This window comes from Poecile atricapillus, chromosome W, assembly GCF_030490865.1.
Source record: "Poecile atricapillus isolate bPoeAtr1 chromosome W, bPoeAtr1.hap1, whole genome shotgun sequence".
NCBI classification, from domain to species: domain Eukaryota; kingdom Metazoa; phylum Chordata; class Aves; order Passeriformes; family Paridae; genus Poecile; species Poecile atricapillus.
In genome coordinates, this window is record NC_081288.1 from 62,188,713 (window position 1) to 62,205,245 (window position 16,533).

Below are 16,533 nucleotides of genomic sequence, written 5' to 3' on the forward strand. Positions count from 1 at the left end.
ATATAAATATATCGGTGATACAAATGGTGATAACATGGCATCTATTAAATTCTTTGTCATCCAAGTCTCACTAAATCTCACAGTGAATATCACTCCTAGGAAATACTAATTTATGAAATGAAAACAGTACTCTCTGTTAGAAAAATAAATGTGCATTCAGCTTATTCAGGAAGTAATCAAAAGTAAAGGAATCACTGATAATTGTTTATCCATGTTTCTGGCTGATGCCAACTAAACCCAGTTAGAGCTCAGTTAACCAGATGATCTCTTGCTGAACTTCCTGCCTTAGCAGTTGTTTTCATTAAGTGGCTAGAGTAAGAGTGTTCAGGCAATTTAATGGATTCTATGAGGACATGTCAGTAACTGAGCACTTTGAAAAGAAGAGTGGTAGTGTAGGGAAAAGCAAGGCACAAGCTTCTTCCCAATTTTTCTCTATACTCGTTTTCACAGATGTGCCTGATTGAGGATTTAATTTTTATGGCCAAGATGATTACAAATATAGTCAAGAAACTGTTTTTCTGGGAATCTCTAAAATACGTTCCAAGCCCATCCCTCATTCATTCTTGGAAAATGTTAGAAATCGTTAAGCAAAAACTTTTGGCTCCTCACAAGGAAGGCTTCTTATCTTACTTGACTTACTGGGGATTCCCATGCTAGATAATGCCTACTGTAAATCAACTTATCCTTACCCAACATATTTAACATTGCATTCTAATAAGATTCAAAATTCACTGAGCCCTCATTTTTTGTGCCTGTATTAAAAGTGCTGAACATTCACAGTAAGTTTTCTCAAAGCCATATATAAATTATTACAGAAAGACAGGTAATGTGTATGAGATTAAACACGTTCAAGGTCACTAAAAGTAATGCTACAGCGTGGGCTTTATATCCAGTTCTGATTGTCCATCAGCTGTCTGTATTACTGTCTGCTGTAGTAATTGTCCTTCTTTTTCCAGGCTGCACATGCAATCTGGCAGGTGTTCGCCCTGCCATGTGTCCGGGAGGGGACGCAGCCTGCCTGTGTGACCCAGCCACAGGAGCTTGTCCTTGCCTGCCCAATGTGCTGGGTGCCACATGTGACCAGTGTGTCTCTGGCTACTGGGACCTGGCTAGTGGAAAAGGATGTCAGACCTGTGACTGTGATCCAAAAAACTCCCAAAGCAACCAGTGCAACCAGGCAAGAAAATTACTCTGCTTTCCAGAAATCAGGGTGCTGGTGTTTTGACACGGAAAAGTGTCGATCCTCTTATAAATGAGGACGGGTTTTTTGTCATGTTCCCTGAAAACAAAAAATTCTTTGGAAGTCTGTAGTTGGTGCAATCACACTGTGAGTAATTAAATCCAAAGTGTTGTTCTGATAATGTGGCTTTGCAGCTTGCAACAATTTCTCATGCATGTTGCTTCTTTGTCAAGTGGATCTTAGAAATACTTCATAAAAAAATGTCACAGGAAAAAAATGCCTCATAAATACGCATATATGGAAGAAGGAAATTCAAACTTGGACCCAAGAGTCTTATGAGTATTAAGCTTTATATGTTTATTTTCAAAAAGTAGCAGCCGTGGCCATTACATTAATCATGCCTCATGTATCATACTGCTAGAGTACCTTTTCTCATATTTAATTGCTGTGCACATTTTAGGGCTAAAATGTAGAAAAAATTAAACAGTGTTTCAGACTAGAGAGGTGAAATTGTGGTCCCATGGAGTCAATAGCAATTTTACCATTGACTTCAGAGCACCAGGAGCTTAACCTAAAGTCTTGCTGATGCGTTTGCACATTTTTCTTTCAATATGCTCTCTGTTTGTTCCAGTTTGTTCCAGTAGATTTATAATTTTTCATAGCAAATTTAGTTCTTGACCTCAAAGAACTACTAGCAGTTATCGAAGTTGTAATTCCCTGGAGTTTAATTTAATAGCTGATTTACAGAATAATCATTCTAAGGCAATGTGCATAATATACCCTCAAGATTTTCAGCTGAAATTGATATATCATGTAGTTTAAAGCTGAAATGTTAAGATGAGTACTTAGATCCAGCAAAAATAAAAAATAAGTCTGTTTTGCAAAGGAAAAGAATCAGATCATAGTCAGAGGATGAGTTCTCAATCAGCATCAGTAGACTGGATTGTACAAAATCCCTGACATCAGTAAAGTAAAGCAAAACCATTTCTCAGAGTGCATTTTGTTTTCAGGACCTTCAGGAAGAAGACAGGAAAGTTGGGCCAATACTGTGTAAACCATAGTGTTCAAAGACTGTGGGCGAGCAGTGCTGCCACAGTCCTTGTACAGCTGAAATAATGTCTATCCAGCCCTATGGCTCTGCTGGAGGTTACTCAAACCTGTCTTTACAGCTTACAGGCCAGTGTCCATGTAAGCCAGGTTACAGTGGAAGATGCTGCAATGAATGTGAGGAAAACTACTTTGGCAATCCCCAGATGTACTGTGTTTGTAAGTATTATTAAATGGGACAACTGGATTAGAAACTGCCTTGACATAAATGCTTACCTTTTATATTCACAGGGAAGACAAGGCATGCATGTAGAGAAACAGCCTTTCATATGTTTGTGTGTAGGAGATGGACAAGTGTTTATATTATTTATCTATATTGTTGTTTCAATGGTTATGATGGAAGTCAGAGATGAAGAAGAGCCACTACTGTGCAGTCCACCTTGCTCTAACTCAAACACTGGTTTTCTTTTAATATCTTGAAATGCATTAATCCTACAGAAAAGGAACAACTGGATGTAACCTGCTGTTCCTTTCTTGCAGCATGTGAGTGTAACCTGGAGGGGACCCGCCAGCCCACATGTGACAAAGCCACTGGCATGTGTAACTGTCGTGCTGGTGTCACTGGCCGGCTCTGCGACCAGTGCGGCCGCGGCTTTGAGAAGGACTTTCCATCCTGCCATCAGTGTCATCTCTGTTTTGATCAGTGGGACACTGAAATTGCTGCTCTTGCTCTGACTGTGCAGGGGTTAATGAGGTTTGCAGCAAAGCTGGAAGATAAAGGAGGACGAATGCCCAGCTGTGATATGCGCTTCAAAGCCTTTGAAGATGCCATTTCTGAAACTGAACGCATTTTGAGACATCCTGTCCTTTCACTTGAGGCCCTCTCAGGCATCAGGGATTTTCAGAGCTACCTTCAGTAAGGGCTAGGTTGCTCCTGAAAAAATCCCTTAGCTGAGAAACTGTCTTTCCCCAGACTCCACCAGCCAAGTCCACATATCAAGTCCTACTTCTGATCAGCATACAGATGCTGGTCTACTAAATCACTGTTTTCAATAGATCTGAGACCAAAATAATCCTTAATATAAGCCTAACCCATACAGACATATACTTAAATGCAGAAATTTTTTAGTTCATACTGAGGGCTTTCTAAATAAGCCATAAAATTAAATGTTTCTGCATATTTATAAATGTATCTCTTGCCCTCTAAAATATTGTGTAACTCAGTTCTAGTTTAAGAACAATTTGGTCTGACTTATGCATAACCGTCTTTTCCCCTTCAGACAAAAAGTTGCACAGATGGATCCCCTTCACAGTTTTCCCTTTGAGTTTCCTGACCTTAACAAGGGCATAGAAGATATTGGAGAAGAAGCTAATCTAGTTTTTGAATTTCTACAAGAGAAAATACATCTGCATCAAAGTTTTCAGTACTTGAACTTAAAAGGTAAGCCAGCAATGAAATAAAATGGGTGGACATTTTCCCTGAAATTTTGGAATTCTTTCTCATCGTTAAACCATACAACATTTCAAAGATCCTTAGATTTTATGTTCCTATGGTAGCACAAAATTGTTGACACTAACAACATTTTATATTGACTTTCCAAATTCTCTTTTATCTTAAAATTCTGTGACTTCTAGCATCCCAAATTTCAGATGCATGTGTCAGGGTCACATCAGTCAGATGTCTCATAAACTAAACCCAAATGCTTACATCAGGATACAAAAGAAACCCTGTTTCACAGTACAGACTCACATGCAATAGAACAGCAAAGGATTCCCCCACCATGTTTGACTCCTCTTGCTCATAGGGGTACTTAAAGAATGTTGTACAGGAATGGTTTATTTAGTTAAACCATAGTGTCATAGTGCAGCTTCTTAGTGTTCCCATGGGAAGATGACTTTATGAAGATGACTTTATGTGGGACAGAAGTAGCTCTCGATCATCAAATATGAGAAAGCAGAACTGAGCTCCTTGGCATTTTTGAAATAATTACACCCTCTGTGCTTGAGCTAAGTGCAGTCTCCATCAGCTGCTAATAGATGTAATGATGATGTCCCACACTAATTTCTGGAGAAAAATGGGGATATATCAGGCAGGGATCTTGGACAGATGCTAGACCACCCACAATGGCAGGGGATAGTCAGCAGAATCCTCTCCACAGACATGGCTGCCAAGATACAAACCCCCAGGAGACAGGGTGCTCACCACAGAAGACACAAGGTACAAGCAATATTGCTCCCACTTACAGTTCCTCTGTGTTTCATTCAGGCAAGAAAATCTTGGCCCAGGCAGGTTTTGTGGGTTTAAAAAAACAAAAACAAAACCAAAAACAAATAAACAAAAAACAAACAAAAAAAACCCCAAAAAACCAAACCAAAACAAAATATAAAAAAAAAAAAAAAAAGGAAAAGTCAACAAAATGCAAAGTGGAGGGAATGGAAGAGGGGAAAAGAGAGATTTACTAAGATTTAGGGCTCCCTTGCCATGTTGTACTTGGCAGCCCCCTGGGGCAGCTCCTTGTCTCAGGTCCCTCTGCAAGCAGCCAGCACAGCTCTCCCAGGCTCTGCTTCTCAGTTCAACTGAGCCTTGCACAGACTGAGAAAGGCAGAAAGGCAAAGAAACAATAAATCCCAGGGAGGTCAGTGGATGCAGAGCTGAAACAGCCATGGTGCTCTTTGGTCACATTCCAAACCCACTTCATCTTTTGGCCTCTGGATAGATAAACAGCCTATAAAAAGCACACGGGAGTGTGGGGAGGGAAAGACCTTGAATTGAAGATACATTTCCTATCAAGGCCACAAATATTTATGGGTTCTGCTACCAAGCACAAAAATAACACTTACTTCAAGATAATCAGCTTTTCTGATACCCAGGAGAGAGACTGGCTCCTCACTCCATCTTCATTTTGGAACAGCAGCATATCCTATATATGTCTCTGTCTTTTTGCTGGGGTAGAGCAGGATATGGCTACATACACCACATCTGGCACTTGTGCTCTAGACACACACACAGAATGAGCTCCTGCCTATGTCTCTGCAAAGGATCAGGAGTTGTATGCCCTCCTCACAGGCATACATGACCTGGAAACATCAATATCTAATGATAAATTAAAACCATTGGAAAAAAAAAGACACAAGTGTCCTTTAAAGAACTCTGCAGTCTATGAGATCTCATTAAATTATGGCTTTCTCGCATTGGCCCTGGCTTTGCAGCCAAGTACAGCAATGCAGTGAGAGAAGCTTCCTAGGCTGCTGTAAATCATCCCTGGGCTAAGACACTGTGTTTAATGTAGAGGAACTTGGAATCTCTATAGCTCCATCAAAAACCAAACGTGGAAAATGCATTAAGGCCACTTAATGGAGAGCTGAACCACTGTGAAATATTTCTGCAATGGAATTGTTGCACAGAAAGAAGTGTCTGGCATAGATGAGGAGTTACAGCAGTCTCTTGCCAGGTATTTTGAACTAAGGGCTAACTTTAAACTGTATATTGTTTCCAAGAATTACAAGATAAATAAATATCCCTGATTCCACATGCTAACTGAACATTATTCAGCTTCAGTCAAAGTACAGCCAAGGGCTTTAGAGCCTGAACCAAAGCACACAGGATTTGAGTGTCTTGTCTTCAACTAGTAACTGAGTCAGTTACCAGCACAAAGAGAGATGTCAATCAGAGACCTCTAATGCTTTTTCACTGCTGACACATCAATTCTGGCTCTGGGCATATTTCTGCCTAGGAATGTGGGGACAAATCTAGGCTCTCTGGGAAACCTTGACAGCAGCAGTAACAGCTTTAAATTATGTGTGTTGCAAAGGGCCTGAATCCTTTTCTCAGACTACTAATCTGCAAAAAATGTAATATTCTCCAACCCTTTTGAGCCTACTTAAGGAAAAGCTGTCACTAACCAAAGAAGATTCTTGCTGGAAAGCATTTTTTGCCTGGCTTATAAGCCCATGGTGGAAATGCTTTTTTTTTAATTCATCAGTCCTGAAAGTGGATTTTCTAGAGACAAAAAATGCCTCATATGTTCCCACTTGTACTGTAAATTTTGGTCTCAATCTAGCAGAACACTTAATTCTTGGGTGCTATGCTGAACAGAAAGAACAGACGCTTTCCTGACTCACAATCAGGGAGCTGATCATTTAATGACAACTGGCAGAAACAGTTTTTCTGCCTAAAACATAATAAAAGTCAGGAGCTTCTATCCAATCATGAATGGCAGCAATGCATAAGCGACTGATGAATGCAGATCAGTAACAGGTAGTGTCAATAATGGGATCTCCTTCACACTTTTGGCTATTCTGTTGCCTTCTCATACACCTTAGCATTCTGTGGATGACTTAGGACCCACCATAGTTTCATCTAGTTTAGCAGGTTTTATGAGCATCAATAACTATTTCTATTTGGCAACTGAATAAGTAAAGGATTCAAAAGCTTGGCTGAGGAAATGATAGTTCCTGTTCTTTCCCACTGCTCCAAATCAAACACCAGTAAATTACTTGTCACTTGGCAATTGTCCAGAATTCAAGTAGATGCACAAACTGAATGCAACCAATTGCAGTTGGTACTAAACCCTATTTCTGTTGGTGCAGAGGCCATCAGCAACATTAGAAAACACTCTGAAGTATCATTGCTGGCAGAACAGAAGACCAGGGGGACAACCCCTGTTGTAAGACACTCAGAGAAGACCAGGAACTATGCACTCGCTATGTTGGACCATCGGGTCTTAAATGCAAGCAGTGTGCTGCAACAACTCAGAATGATCAAAAGCCCTGGCATCCAAAACTTGAATGAAAAGGTAGGCTCTGTGGATTTTGAATGAAAATCCATGTTGTTTGAAAAAAACAGCAAAAAAACCAATCCAACACCACCCCCCCCCACCCCCACCCCCCCCTCCCCCAAAAAATGCTTTTTTTTATGTTGTAGTAGATTTTATTTTAAAAGGGTGCTTACATGCATTTTTTAAGTCTGGAAAATGTCACTTTCTTGCCACAGCCATGCAATCCCATTAAAAACAGCTGCACTTCTCAGCTGTAGTTATTTTCAACCTTTTGGAAGCCATTGTTCCCAGCACAAGGAACTGTTCAAGCACTCTCTAGTCTCAAGAGGATATCAGGGTAATTTCAGAAAGATTAATGCAAACCTCCTCCGTGAGTAAGTTAACCTAAGCAGAGTGACTTTGTCCTGGAGTGGATAGGGAGTGCTCACATATCCTTTGTGTCACCTCTGGGAAAGAAGGGGATTTCTGTTCTGCAGGGCAGCAGTAAATACCACATAGTAGTAACTCATGACAAATCTGGAAGAGGTCATCCACCTAAGACTTTAGGTTCCATATCTGTGTCAAAATATATGGAGGTCTAGACGTGGCACCTTGTTCTGCTCTGTTAGAGGTTACCTGGATCCTTTAGAAGACATTGACCCTTGGTCTGGATATAATTAGGGAACAGTTTCAGCCCTTTTTCCCAAGAAGAGTGAAGCAAGGGTCTTCGTGCAACACATGGAGCCTAACAAATGGCTCCTGCAAGGCTGCTCAGAGTCATGGGCTGCCATTGCATCCTTCAAATCAGGGGAGAGGGACCTGTAACTAGCAGTGATACCCATCTTTAAAAGGACCAGATGCTGTGTTTTAGGGAAAATCCCATCCTATATTCAATGTTCATATGATATCAAACATCTTCCTTCCTTCAGGAATGTATCTCAGACCCCCAGAGGAGTCCTGACATAAGCATCTTCATTATTGCAGATCTGTGGTGTTCCAGGAGACCAGCCATGTGCCACAGCAGCCTGTGGGGGAGCTTTGTGCCAGGACAGTCATGGACTAAGGCAGTGTGGAGGCCCAGACTGCACTGGAGCTCTTCCTCTCTCCTCTGAGGCCTTCAGGAAAGCTGAGGAGACTGCTGTGTTGCTAAATAACTTGACTACTCAGCTACAGGAACCTGAGAATCAGGTGCTGTATATCAAATCTACATTTGTTCAGTAAAATGGATGGAGGATGAGATTTAGGAGGTTACAAATCTACAAAATCTCACCTGCTCTTTGGACAAAGAGCAGTGACATAGTGATGGAGTCTGTCCCAACATCATAGATCTACCATGATTCAATACCAGGTGCGAGCCCCACCAAAAGATTGGCTTTATCTAGATCTTCTTCCTCACAGCTGCTAAGATTTCAAAAGTCATGGTGCCCTGTGTCTATGGGAGTCAGTGGAGTCAGGCTAGTATTGTCTATATTTTTACTGGGAAGGATTTAAATGGCACCATTTGTCAGTAGCCTGACATGCTTATTGCAGTGGGATTACTGCTGTGCATGGCATTCAGATCTATTTATACAACTTCATACTACTCTTATGGTTGCCAATAAATTACTTTTGAAAATAATTTCAAGATTAAGCTTTTCTTCCCCCAGGAATGTTTAGGAGGGCATCAATTAGTTGACTATACTGCACAGTTACAGTGAAAAATAATTCAAGCAAAGTGTGGCCAAAGAAACAAACCAGACAAATCCCAAAGCACCAGTAAGAAGTTTGTTCTTATTAACATTCAGAGATGCCTGTTACAGTTATAGGCAAAGCACATTTTCCAGCAGAAATTACATTCTGCTGTGGCTTTGTTCTGTCGCTGCAGGATGCCTGGGCATCCATTTCCTCTTTTTAAAATGCACATGATACTGCATCCCAGCCAGCAGGGAAATTGGGGCACCGCCCTGGGGCCCCAGGACACAGAGAGGCAGCAGCCAAAGGCATCTGCCGAGCCAGGGAGCGCCAGCCAGGCTGCTGGGACATCGCCTTTGGTGCGCACAAACCTCAGGCACTTCTGTGATAATATGAGTGAACTATTCTGAGACGTGTCAGAAATAAAAACATCAGCATTTTTCTCGTTGCATGGGGAAAGACAAAATCTCTTCCCTCTGCAGACCACAGGTGTACCTGGGCCACTCTTGAAGGCAAATCCCCTACCGAAGTAAAATACGGTTGGAATTTAATAATTAATCTGAAGTTCTCACTTAAATTATCAAGAACACTAATTTAGTGGTGAAATGTAACTTTCAAAAACAAGCCTTGAACTATACCTTCCTTGTGTCCTCTTCAAGTGTTTTTTTAATAGCAAGTCCAAATGAAATGACAAATGAAATTACATCTTCTGTGATCAGATCTGAACCTCATAAGATCTGCTTTGATTTGAATCTGATCAATGACAAGCTGCCATACTGCAATGACTGTCGGTACTCTTTTTTAGAAGCAGAAGGGGGTTGTGGTTTAGCAGTGGTTGCAGAGAGAAAAAAAGACTTGAATTAGGCTTTTTCTGAGGCCAGATGAAGACCAAGATGTAGCAGCTTCTGGTGTTCCCCAAGGGGAATCCTACTACTTTCCACATCAAATGATTCCAGCTGAGGCTTGGATCAAAATTACCTTTGTGTCAGAGCCCAGCTTGCAAAGCAATGACAGATAACCTACAGAAAATGGCACTGCTGTTTCTAATAATATTTCCAGGTTGAAAGCATTAGAAAAATGGCAGAAGACAGCAAACTGAAAGGCTCACAACTTAATGGGCAGCTGGAGATGGCTATGAGTCAAATCGAAGCTGATGGTGAGATCACTAAGGAGTTCATCCGAAAAGTGAAAGACTTCTTGTTAGGTAAATAAGTGCTGTTCTTTTGACTAATTTTTCATAAATATATTCCAATATAATGCAGCATGATAGACAGACAGATGATCTAGCTGTATATGTATGAGATTTCTTATCTACCTCTTGAGCTGTGTAAACTTTATCTAGTGCTTCTTTCTCCCAGGTGACAGTACTTTGTATCAATTTTACAATATATTGGTTACATTCTGATTATCATCTTTTATTACTGTGTTTAATTTGAAGTAACTCCTGCTGTTCTTGATTTATCTGAGTAAAGGACTACTAAGATAATTTCACACAATATATAATGGCCAGGCACATCCAATGCATCCTCAAATTGTTATTCTACCCCCTTCCTCCAGGCCCATAAATAGAGGCTCTCGGTAGGGAGCGTGGGAATTAGGACACATCCCACTCCATCGTCTCCATAAAGCTGTAACTCAAAGAATGAAAGGATTCTGGTAGAACTTCACTGCTCTCATAAAAAAAATAACAAAACAACTGTATATACCCTAAAAATTTTCCACTCTTGGGACTGCAGAAAAATGCTGTAGGAAACAGATCCTAAAGTTTTTAACCATATGCACATCAAAGGGTTCAAATGTGGTAGGATTTTCTTTAATCTCTTCAGTGCAGCTGATCTCATAAATTTCTATGGGTTGCAGTCTTTTGGCATTCATACCTCTACATCCAAATGGGAGCAAGGGCAGAAGACAGAAGACTTATTTTTTTCAGAAAAAAATTACATTATTTTATTGAATTGAAAGATTTAGGTCCATTTCGTTTCTTAAGAGTCTCAAATTTTTATTGATAGCACTGAAAATTCTATCTTTCACTCTTTCTTTGTTTCTTAGTAGACATTCAGCATTCATTAACAATTATAAAAGAATTTTTTTAAATCTTTGCTTTGTTAATTGAAGTTTAAGAACAGGAACAGCTGAAAAGCCTACGGTTACATTAAATCTGCTGTAGTCAACATTGATGTGAATGGTGATTTTGGATGAATATATGGCTACAGAAAATAACTCTCAGGAATGCACTACTGTTTGCACACTAAATATCTTCTATTTAAATCTTGCTGAATTAAATTACTCTGGAGATTAACACAACCATTTAATATATTGCAACTGCTTTATCACACAAGGTCTTGTCTATAAACGGAAGTGAGCAGAAAACAAAACTGATGATGTGACTTCTCAAGGCATTGACTATTCAACTGTGCATGCCTCTGCCTCTTAGCAAAGAGCTAGGACAAGCTCATTTGTAATGGGAATTGTCAAAATATGTTTTTTTCTGTTGTAAATTCTAATTCTATGCAAGTCTGACCCAAGTTCCCTCTGCAGCTTAGCCTTTCTCATTAACCAGCAAAGGAACCACTTTCTCAATATTGTGGCAACTCCAGGGAAGGGATTACATCCACTGGCCAGCTTGGAAATCTCCATTCACACCCCAGCCTCACCAGCACCTCTTTGATCTATGGGCCAAGGGAGAAATGGGCTCTGACACATCTAGCTGTGCTGGGCACTGATTTAAAACCCTCCATGGCCTCTGTCCTACATCAGAATTTTAATAACTTAGTTCAAAGTGGGTTCAAATCCTCATTTCAGCCAGTTCTGACAACACTAACAGCAGTACCTGGAAGCATAATATTAAATTACAAAATTTTGGGGATAATTCTCTTACCCCCTGGCTGTGCCTGTCAGCTTTACTCTCCCACGTAACTCAAAGGGTAGGCAGCCATAATGACCATCTCCTGGGAGGAAGGAGCTACTTCAGGATACTCACAGCTCCATTTCTGTTGCAGATGAGAGTGCACCTCCAGAAGACATTGAGAAAGTGGCAAATTATGTTCTACAAATAAACCTTCCCCTGACTCCTCAAGAGCTCACACGCATGCTTGGCAAACTCCAAAGCATTATGAACCACTGTGAGAAGTACAAACTGAATAATAAGAGAAACATAAACAGGGAGGATGCTCAGACGCTGCTGGTGGAGGCACAAGAAGCTGAGTAAGTAGAGTATTCTCATACTGGTGTGGCAGCTCCAGCTGGGGTACCACTGTGCACAGGAGGACTGCTCCATACCCCTGGCAGTATCCCAGTAACACTGGAAGGAGAGCTCAGATGGAGATTTGCATTTTCCACAGGGCCTCTCCAGCAGGAAGGAGCCATAGCTGCTTGTGCTGCAGGAGCCAGCATGCTGAAAGGAAGCAGCTCCTGACAGCTCTGGCTCCTCTTCCTGCTGAGTCAGAGAGGCCAAAACAGCTATTTAATTCCACCTTGGAGCTGGTGGAGCATTACATATGGCTTACCGGGTGGTTTGAATAAGGGTGAGAAAGACCCAACAAGAGAACATACATGTTCATCTATAAGTCTTCCCTACTAGCAGTGCACCACCAGGCAGCCAGAGGCATCGAACTTCACCCTGAGTACAGCAACTCAGGTGCTCCCCAACAAAGTCCTTTTCTGAGGTTTTGCTTTACCAATTTACCACAATTTTAATGGTTGTTTTTGGACTTGAGGAAACATTCCTGCATGACATCATGGGTACATTTCAAACATGTTCTTGTTTTGCTCACTGCACCATGATATGACACACACTTCCTTTTTTCCATTTTAGCAAAGCAGCTAAAGCTCTTACGCCAGTGGAAGAAATTAATAATAAATTTAAAAATGTTGTGAAGTCCCAAGGGCACTCCAAAAACACCATCATGAAGTTAAATGAAGAGATACGAGTCATCAGAACACAAATCTCTCAGGTATCTTGCTGCAAATATTTTAATTTATTTGCTATATTTATTAGAAAAAGACACTTCATTCTGAAGTTTCCTTAATATGAACTTAAAGAAATAAAACCAGAATGCTGCACAGATATGACACCAATTTGATACTGCTTAAGGGTCTCTTAATCCACTGACAGTCCCTCATTACCACATTCCGCAAGCTGGATAGACATTGCATAAGGAATCACAGCCTTCAATTGCTCTGTTTTAGGCTGAGAACCAAGTGAACCAGACAAACAATAAACTAAATGACTTGTCAGCCAAACAGACTGAGATGGAAGATGAAAGTGCCACATGGCAGGCAAAAATGCTGATGAACAAGGATCAAGCTAAAAAGGCAAGAGCAGAGGCAGAAGCAGCTCACAAGCGAGCCCAGAGTATTGATAATGTAAGTCCTTCTGTCACATATTAAGGGGAAAAAAACCTCCTCCATGATTATTAGTACTTTTGCTTCAGAAGCATTGCCTTGCTGTCATCAAAAATTAACATTTTTTCTTATGCCACTCATGTAAAATGCCACAGGTTAAGAAGAATTTGTGTTTTATTTTAAGGTTTCTGGCATACACTTCTGTTTGCTTGAATGAAAGAAAACATACACATTTCTCTGGATACTTCACAGCATTTTTTCTTGCACTGTGTATAAGATATTGTCCATGGCCAGTCACCATGAGCACCAATAAACACAACAGAACAAATCACAAAACCAGATATTAAAATACATGAGTGATGGAAGCAGCCTGACAATTCATCCTTTGCTGTTCTCCTTCAGAGAAAATTGCTTTGGAAGTTACTTGGAGTTTTTGGTTGGCTTGATACTTTCCAGTAGTTCAGTTTTTTTGGAATATACAGCTAGAAATTTGCTAAAATGGCAAGAACCAAGTACCCACAGCACAAGCTTGGAACATGGCCATATTTCCAAATTACAAGAACCATAGGCAAAATCTAAACTACAGCCACAACAGCAACCTAGATCAGCAGGGAGCAGATTAGCCAGTAAATATTACTGCAATTGAAAATGTAAAAACCCCAATGTTGCTACAGATAATTCATTAAATTTTAATTAAGCCTTAGAGCAAAATGAAATTTACAGAAAAACCCTATCAACAGAAGTAAAACCAGCATAAACTTAAAATACCTTAAATAATATTTTCTTTATATCCTTGCCCTTCCCTCTCCTTTAGATTACTCCACTGGCAGTTTTTTAAAATTGATTTCTGTCATGTTTTGCAAAGCATTTTCAATGTCTACAAATTAAGGATATATTTTTTAATATTTAAGAGAATGAGAAATCTAAACTTTGGCTCAAAGAGGATGTTAAAAAAAAGTATTAAAATTTCCTTCTGTACACCAGATTAATTTATGAGATGCTCTTGAACTAAATAATGGCATTTTGTTACAGGAATTTACTGACATTAAAAGAAAGTACAACATTCTTCAAAAAAAGCTAAAAACCCAAGGACCTCCAAAAGTAACACTAGACAAGGTGAAACAGTTGAAAGAAGAAGCAGAAAAATTGGCTGAAGAGACTGAAAAGAAGATAAAAAGAATAACAGGTAATGTTCTGACTTCTACAGTGAGTGGTAAGCACTTTGATAGTCATGAGTTCAAGGCTGAAGTCCTTGTCCACAGACACTAACACACTAAGTTCACCTAAAATTAGGTCTAAAACAATTTACCTGGTGAAAATCCCTGCCTGATGCTACTCATTTTGAAAGTATTGGCTTATGTACTTTTTCTGACTTAAATACATTAGTATAAGCAAAGGTTAAGAACTGTCCACACAGGGACTTGCAGTGATTTTCTTCAGTTTAAAAACAGGGCAAGTGCAAAACCTGCATAAAACCTGGCTGCAGATTTAGCTGGAGTCCCTGATTTATGCGTTTGCTTTGGGCACTTGGACCTCTGATCCTTCCTCTACTCTCTGTCTTTCCCCACATCACCCCAGTAAGGGAAAATACAAGTAAGGGCTTGTGTGATAGAGCTGTAGGGCAGCTGTTTTCTGTCAGTCCATACTTGTTCCCCTTTGGACATTATCTCTGAGCAATGGCAGAACAAACCAGGTACAATTACCAGCTTGTGGAAACTGAAGCTGACGTGCCCTGAATCTGTGAGGCCATGACTGTCAGGCAGAGGGGTCATGGGCAGTGGTGACTGTAGCTGCTGTGGCTGTACCAGCACCACTGCTCACACAGGCTTAGAGGGTCACCAAAAAGGAAGAGCACATATCATGTCCCTGAACACAGGGAACCTAATTGTCCTTGTACTGAAGGTCTAGGCATTCCCACAGGGAGCCCTTAGGCCTTGGATCCTGCCAGGCTCAATATCAGAAAATACCATGTAACATCAACAAAACCAAGCAGAAACTCTATCCTAATAGAAAACTCTTCAGACAGGATCCAAATAAATATTTTGAGCACATACCTTGAGGGAAGGCATTAAGATCATCCCAGTCACTCCAAATGCCTGCATGATAAGGACATTAGAAACATGCAGTGAATCCTGTGGATTTAAGTCACTAGCAGTATGTTTACATTAATGTAGCTTCATAGGAACCAGCAGAAAATAGTTACACGAGTAAAGGAGACCTAAGCCCATCACACCCAAATTGTCTAGGCTTTACACTCCTCAGGGGACACACTGTTCCTCTGAGTGTTTCCATTTAAACCAAGTCCTTTAAGAGCTCCATGTCCTGCCCCATCTTAGCTGATGCACAAAAGCACATGCTGAGAAATTAATTTCTTCTTGCCATGCTCCTCTTGCTATCCAGAAGACAGACTTTTCCCTCCAGTTGCATATATGACATTCCCCATTCAAAATGGGATTATTGCTTCTGAAATTTCTGGGAAGAGGAATTCTGTTAATCCCTGGATTTTACATACACAACAAATGTGAGCATCATTGCATGTCTCTGCTCTTCCAGATTTGGAGAAGAAGCTTCGGGAACTGAATCAAACCAAACAAGATAAGGCAGAACAACTGAGAAAACTAGAGGAACAAGTGATAGCCATTAAAAATGAAATTGTGGAACAGGAAAGCAAGTATGCAACATGCAAGAGTTAGGGTTTGAACAGACCATCAGGTAAAATGAAGCTGAAATCACCATGATTACCACATCCTGAGCATCCTGGCACAGGCCACTGTCCTCTGGAAATACATCTGGAGTGGCCTCGTGAATAATGTAATTTTAATTTTTTTTCATTTTCTTCTTTTGTCCTTTTGAGTTTATATGGAAATAGGAAATACCTTGTAATAAACCATCTGATTTAGTAATCAGATGTAGTCTTTGAGGGAGCTCTGCACTATACTCCTGTGCACAGTCTAGGGCTTCTTGTGGTGGGGGAGTATATCAGAAATGCAAAAGAAGATTGCTCAGAGAGCAAAGACAGACTCCCAACACCCTATGTCTTCTGCCAAACCCCAAAAAACGTGGTTGTGCCATGACCCTGCACGGGGCTGCCCAGACTCCGATGGGGCAGTACAGATGAAACCCTGCGGGCTCCTGCAGCCACCCCTGCTGACAGCCCGCAGCATCCCCAGGCATTGTCACTGCTCCAACCCCATCTCTTCACTGAGACATTGCAGGGTTCCCTCACCAGGAGCCCTGACGATGTGAGGGTCCCGCTGTGTTCCCTGGAAACGCGACGGGCTCCGGGCGGCGGCTCCGGGCCATTAGCGCTGGGCGACAGAGCTGATTCCCCAGTGCCCACTGGATGGCGGTGCTCAGATGCTGAACGCTGAAAGCAACTTAGAAATCTTTTCTCTGGCAATGGACTCCCGCCGTGCCCATTTTTCTTATGCTTGTAAGGGGTTTCAGACATTTTTCATTAGTATAACCAACAACTGGAGAACTCCACCTCTTAGGTTTAAGCAGTGAATCTAAAGGGCCAGAAATGTTGAAAGC

The 16,533-nt window shown here is 40.9% G+C and overlaps 1 protein-coding gene across 1 annotated transcript in view; it reads left to right on the forward strand.

The window, feature by feature from the left end:
* LOC131591762 (laminin subunit beta-4-like) overlaps positions 1–15,692 on the forward strand; it is a 40,177-nt gene extending 24,485 nt beyond the window's left edge. Inside the window, exons 23-34 of the mRNA XM_058862799.1 lie at positions 957–1,177; positions 2,350–2,446; positions 2,768–3,143; positions 3,508–3,668; positions 6,818–7,023; positions 7,969–8,172; positions 9,715–9,859; positions 11,655–11,859; positions 12,470–12,608; positions 12,844–13,020; positions 14,032–14,185; positions 15,553–15,692. Of these exons, the coding sequence (XP_058718782.1) occupies positions 957–1,177; positions 2,350–2,446; positions 2,768–3,143; positions 3,508–3,668; positions 6,818–7,023; positions 7,969–8,172; positions 9,715–9,859; positions 11,655–11,859; positions 12,470–12,608; positions 12,844–13,020; positions 14,032–14,185; positions 15,553–15,692 (2,225 nt within the window). The remainder of the gene's footprint in view (positions 1–956; positions 1,178–2,349; positions 2,447–2,767; positions 3,144–3,507; positions 3,669–6,817; positions 7,024–7,968; positions 8,173–9,714; positions 9,860–11,654; positions 11,860–12,469; positions 12,609–12,843; positions 13,021–14,031; positions 14,186–15,552) is intronic.
* Positions 15,693–16,533: the final 841 nt, after the last annotated feature.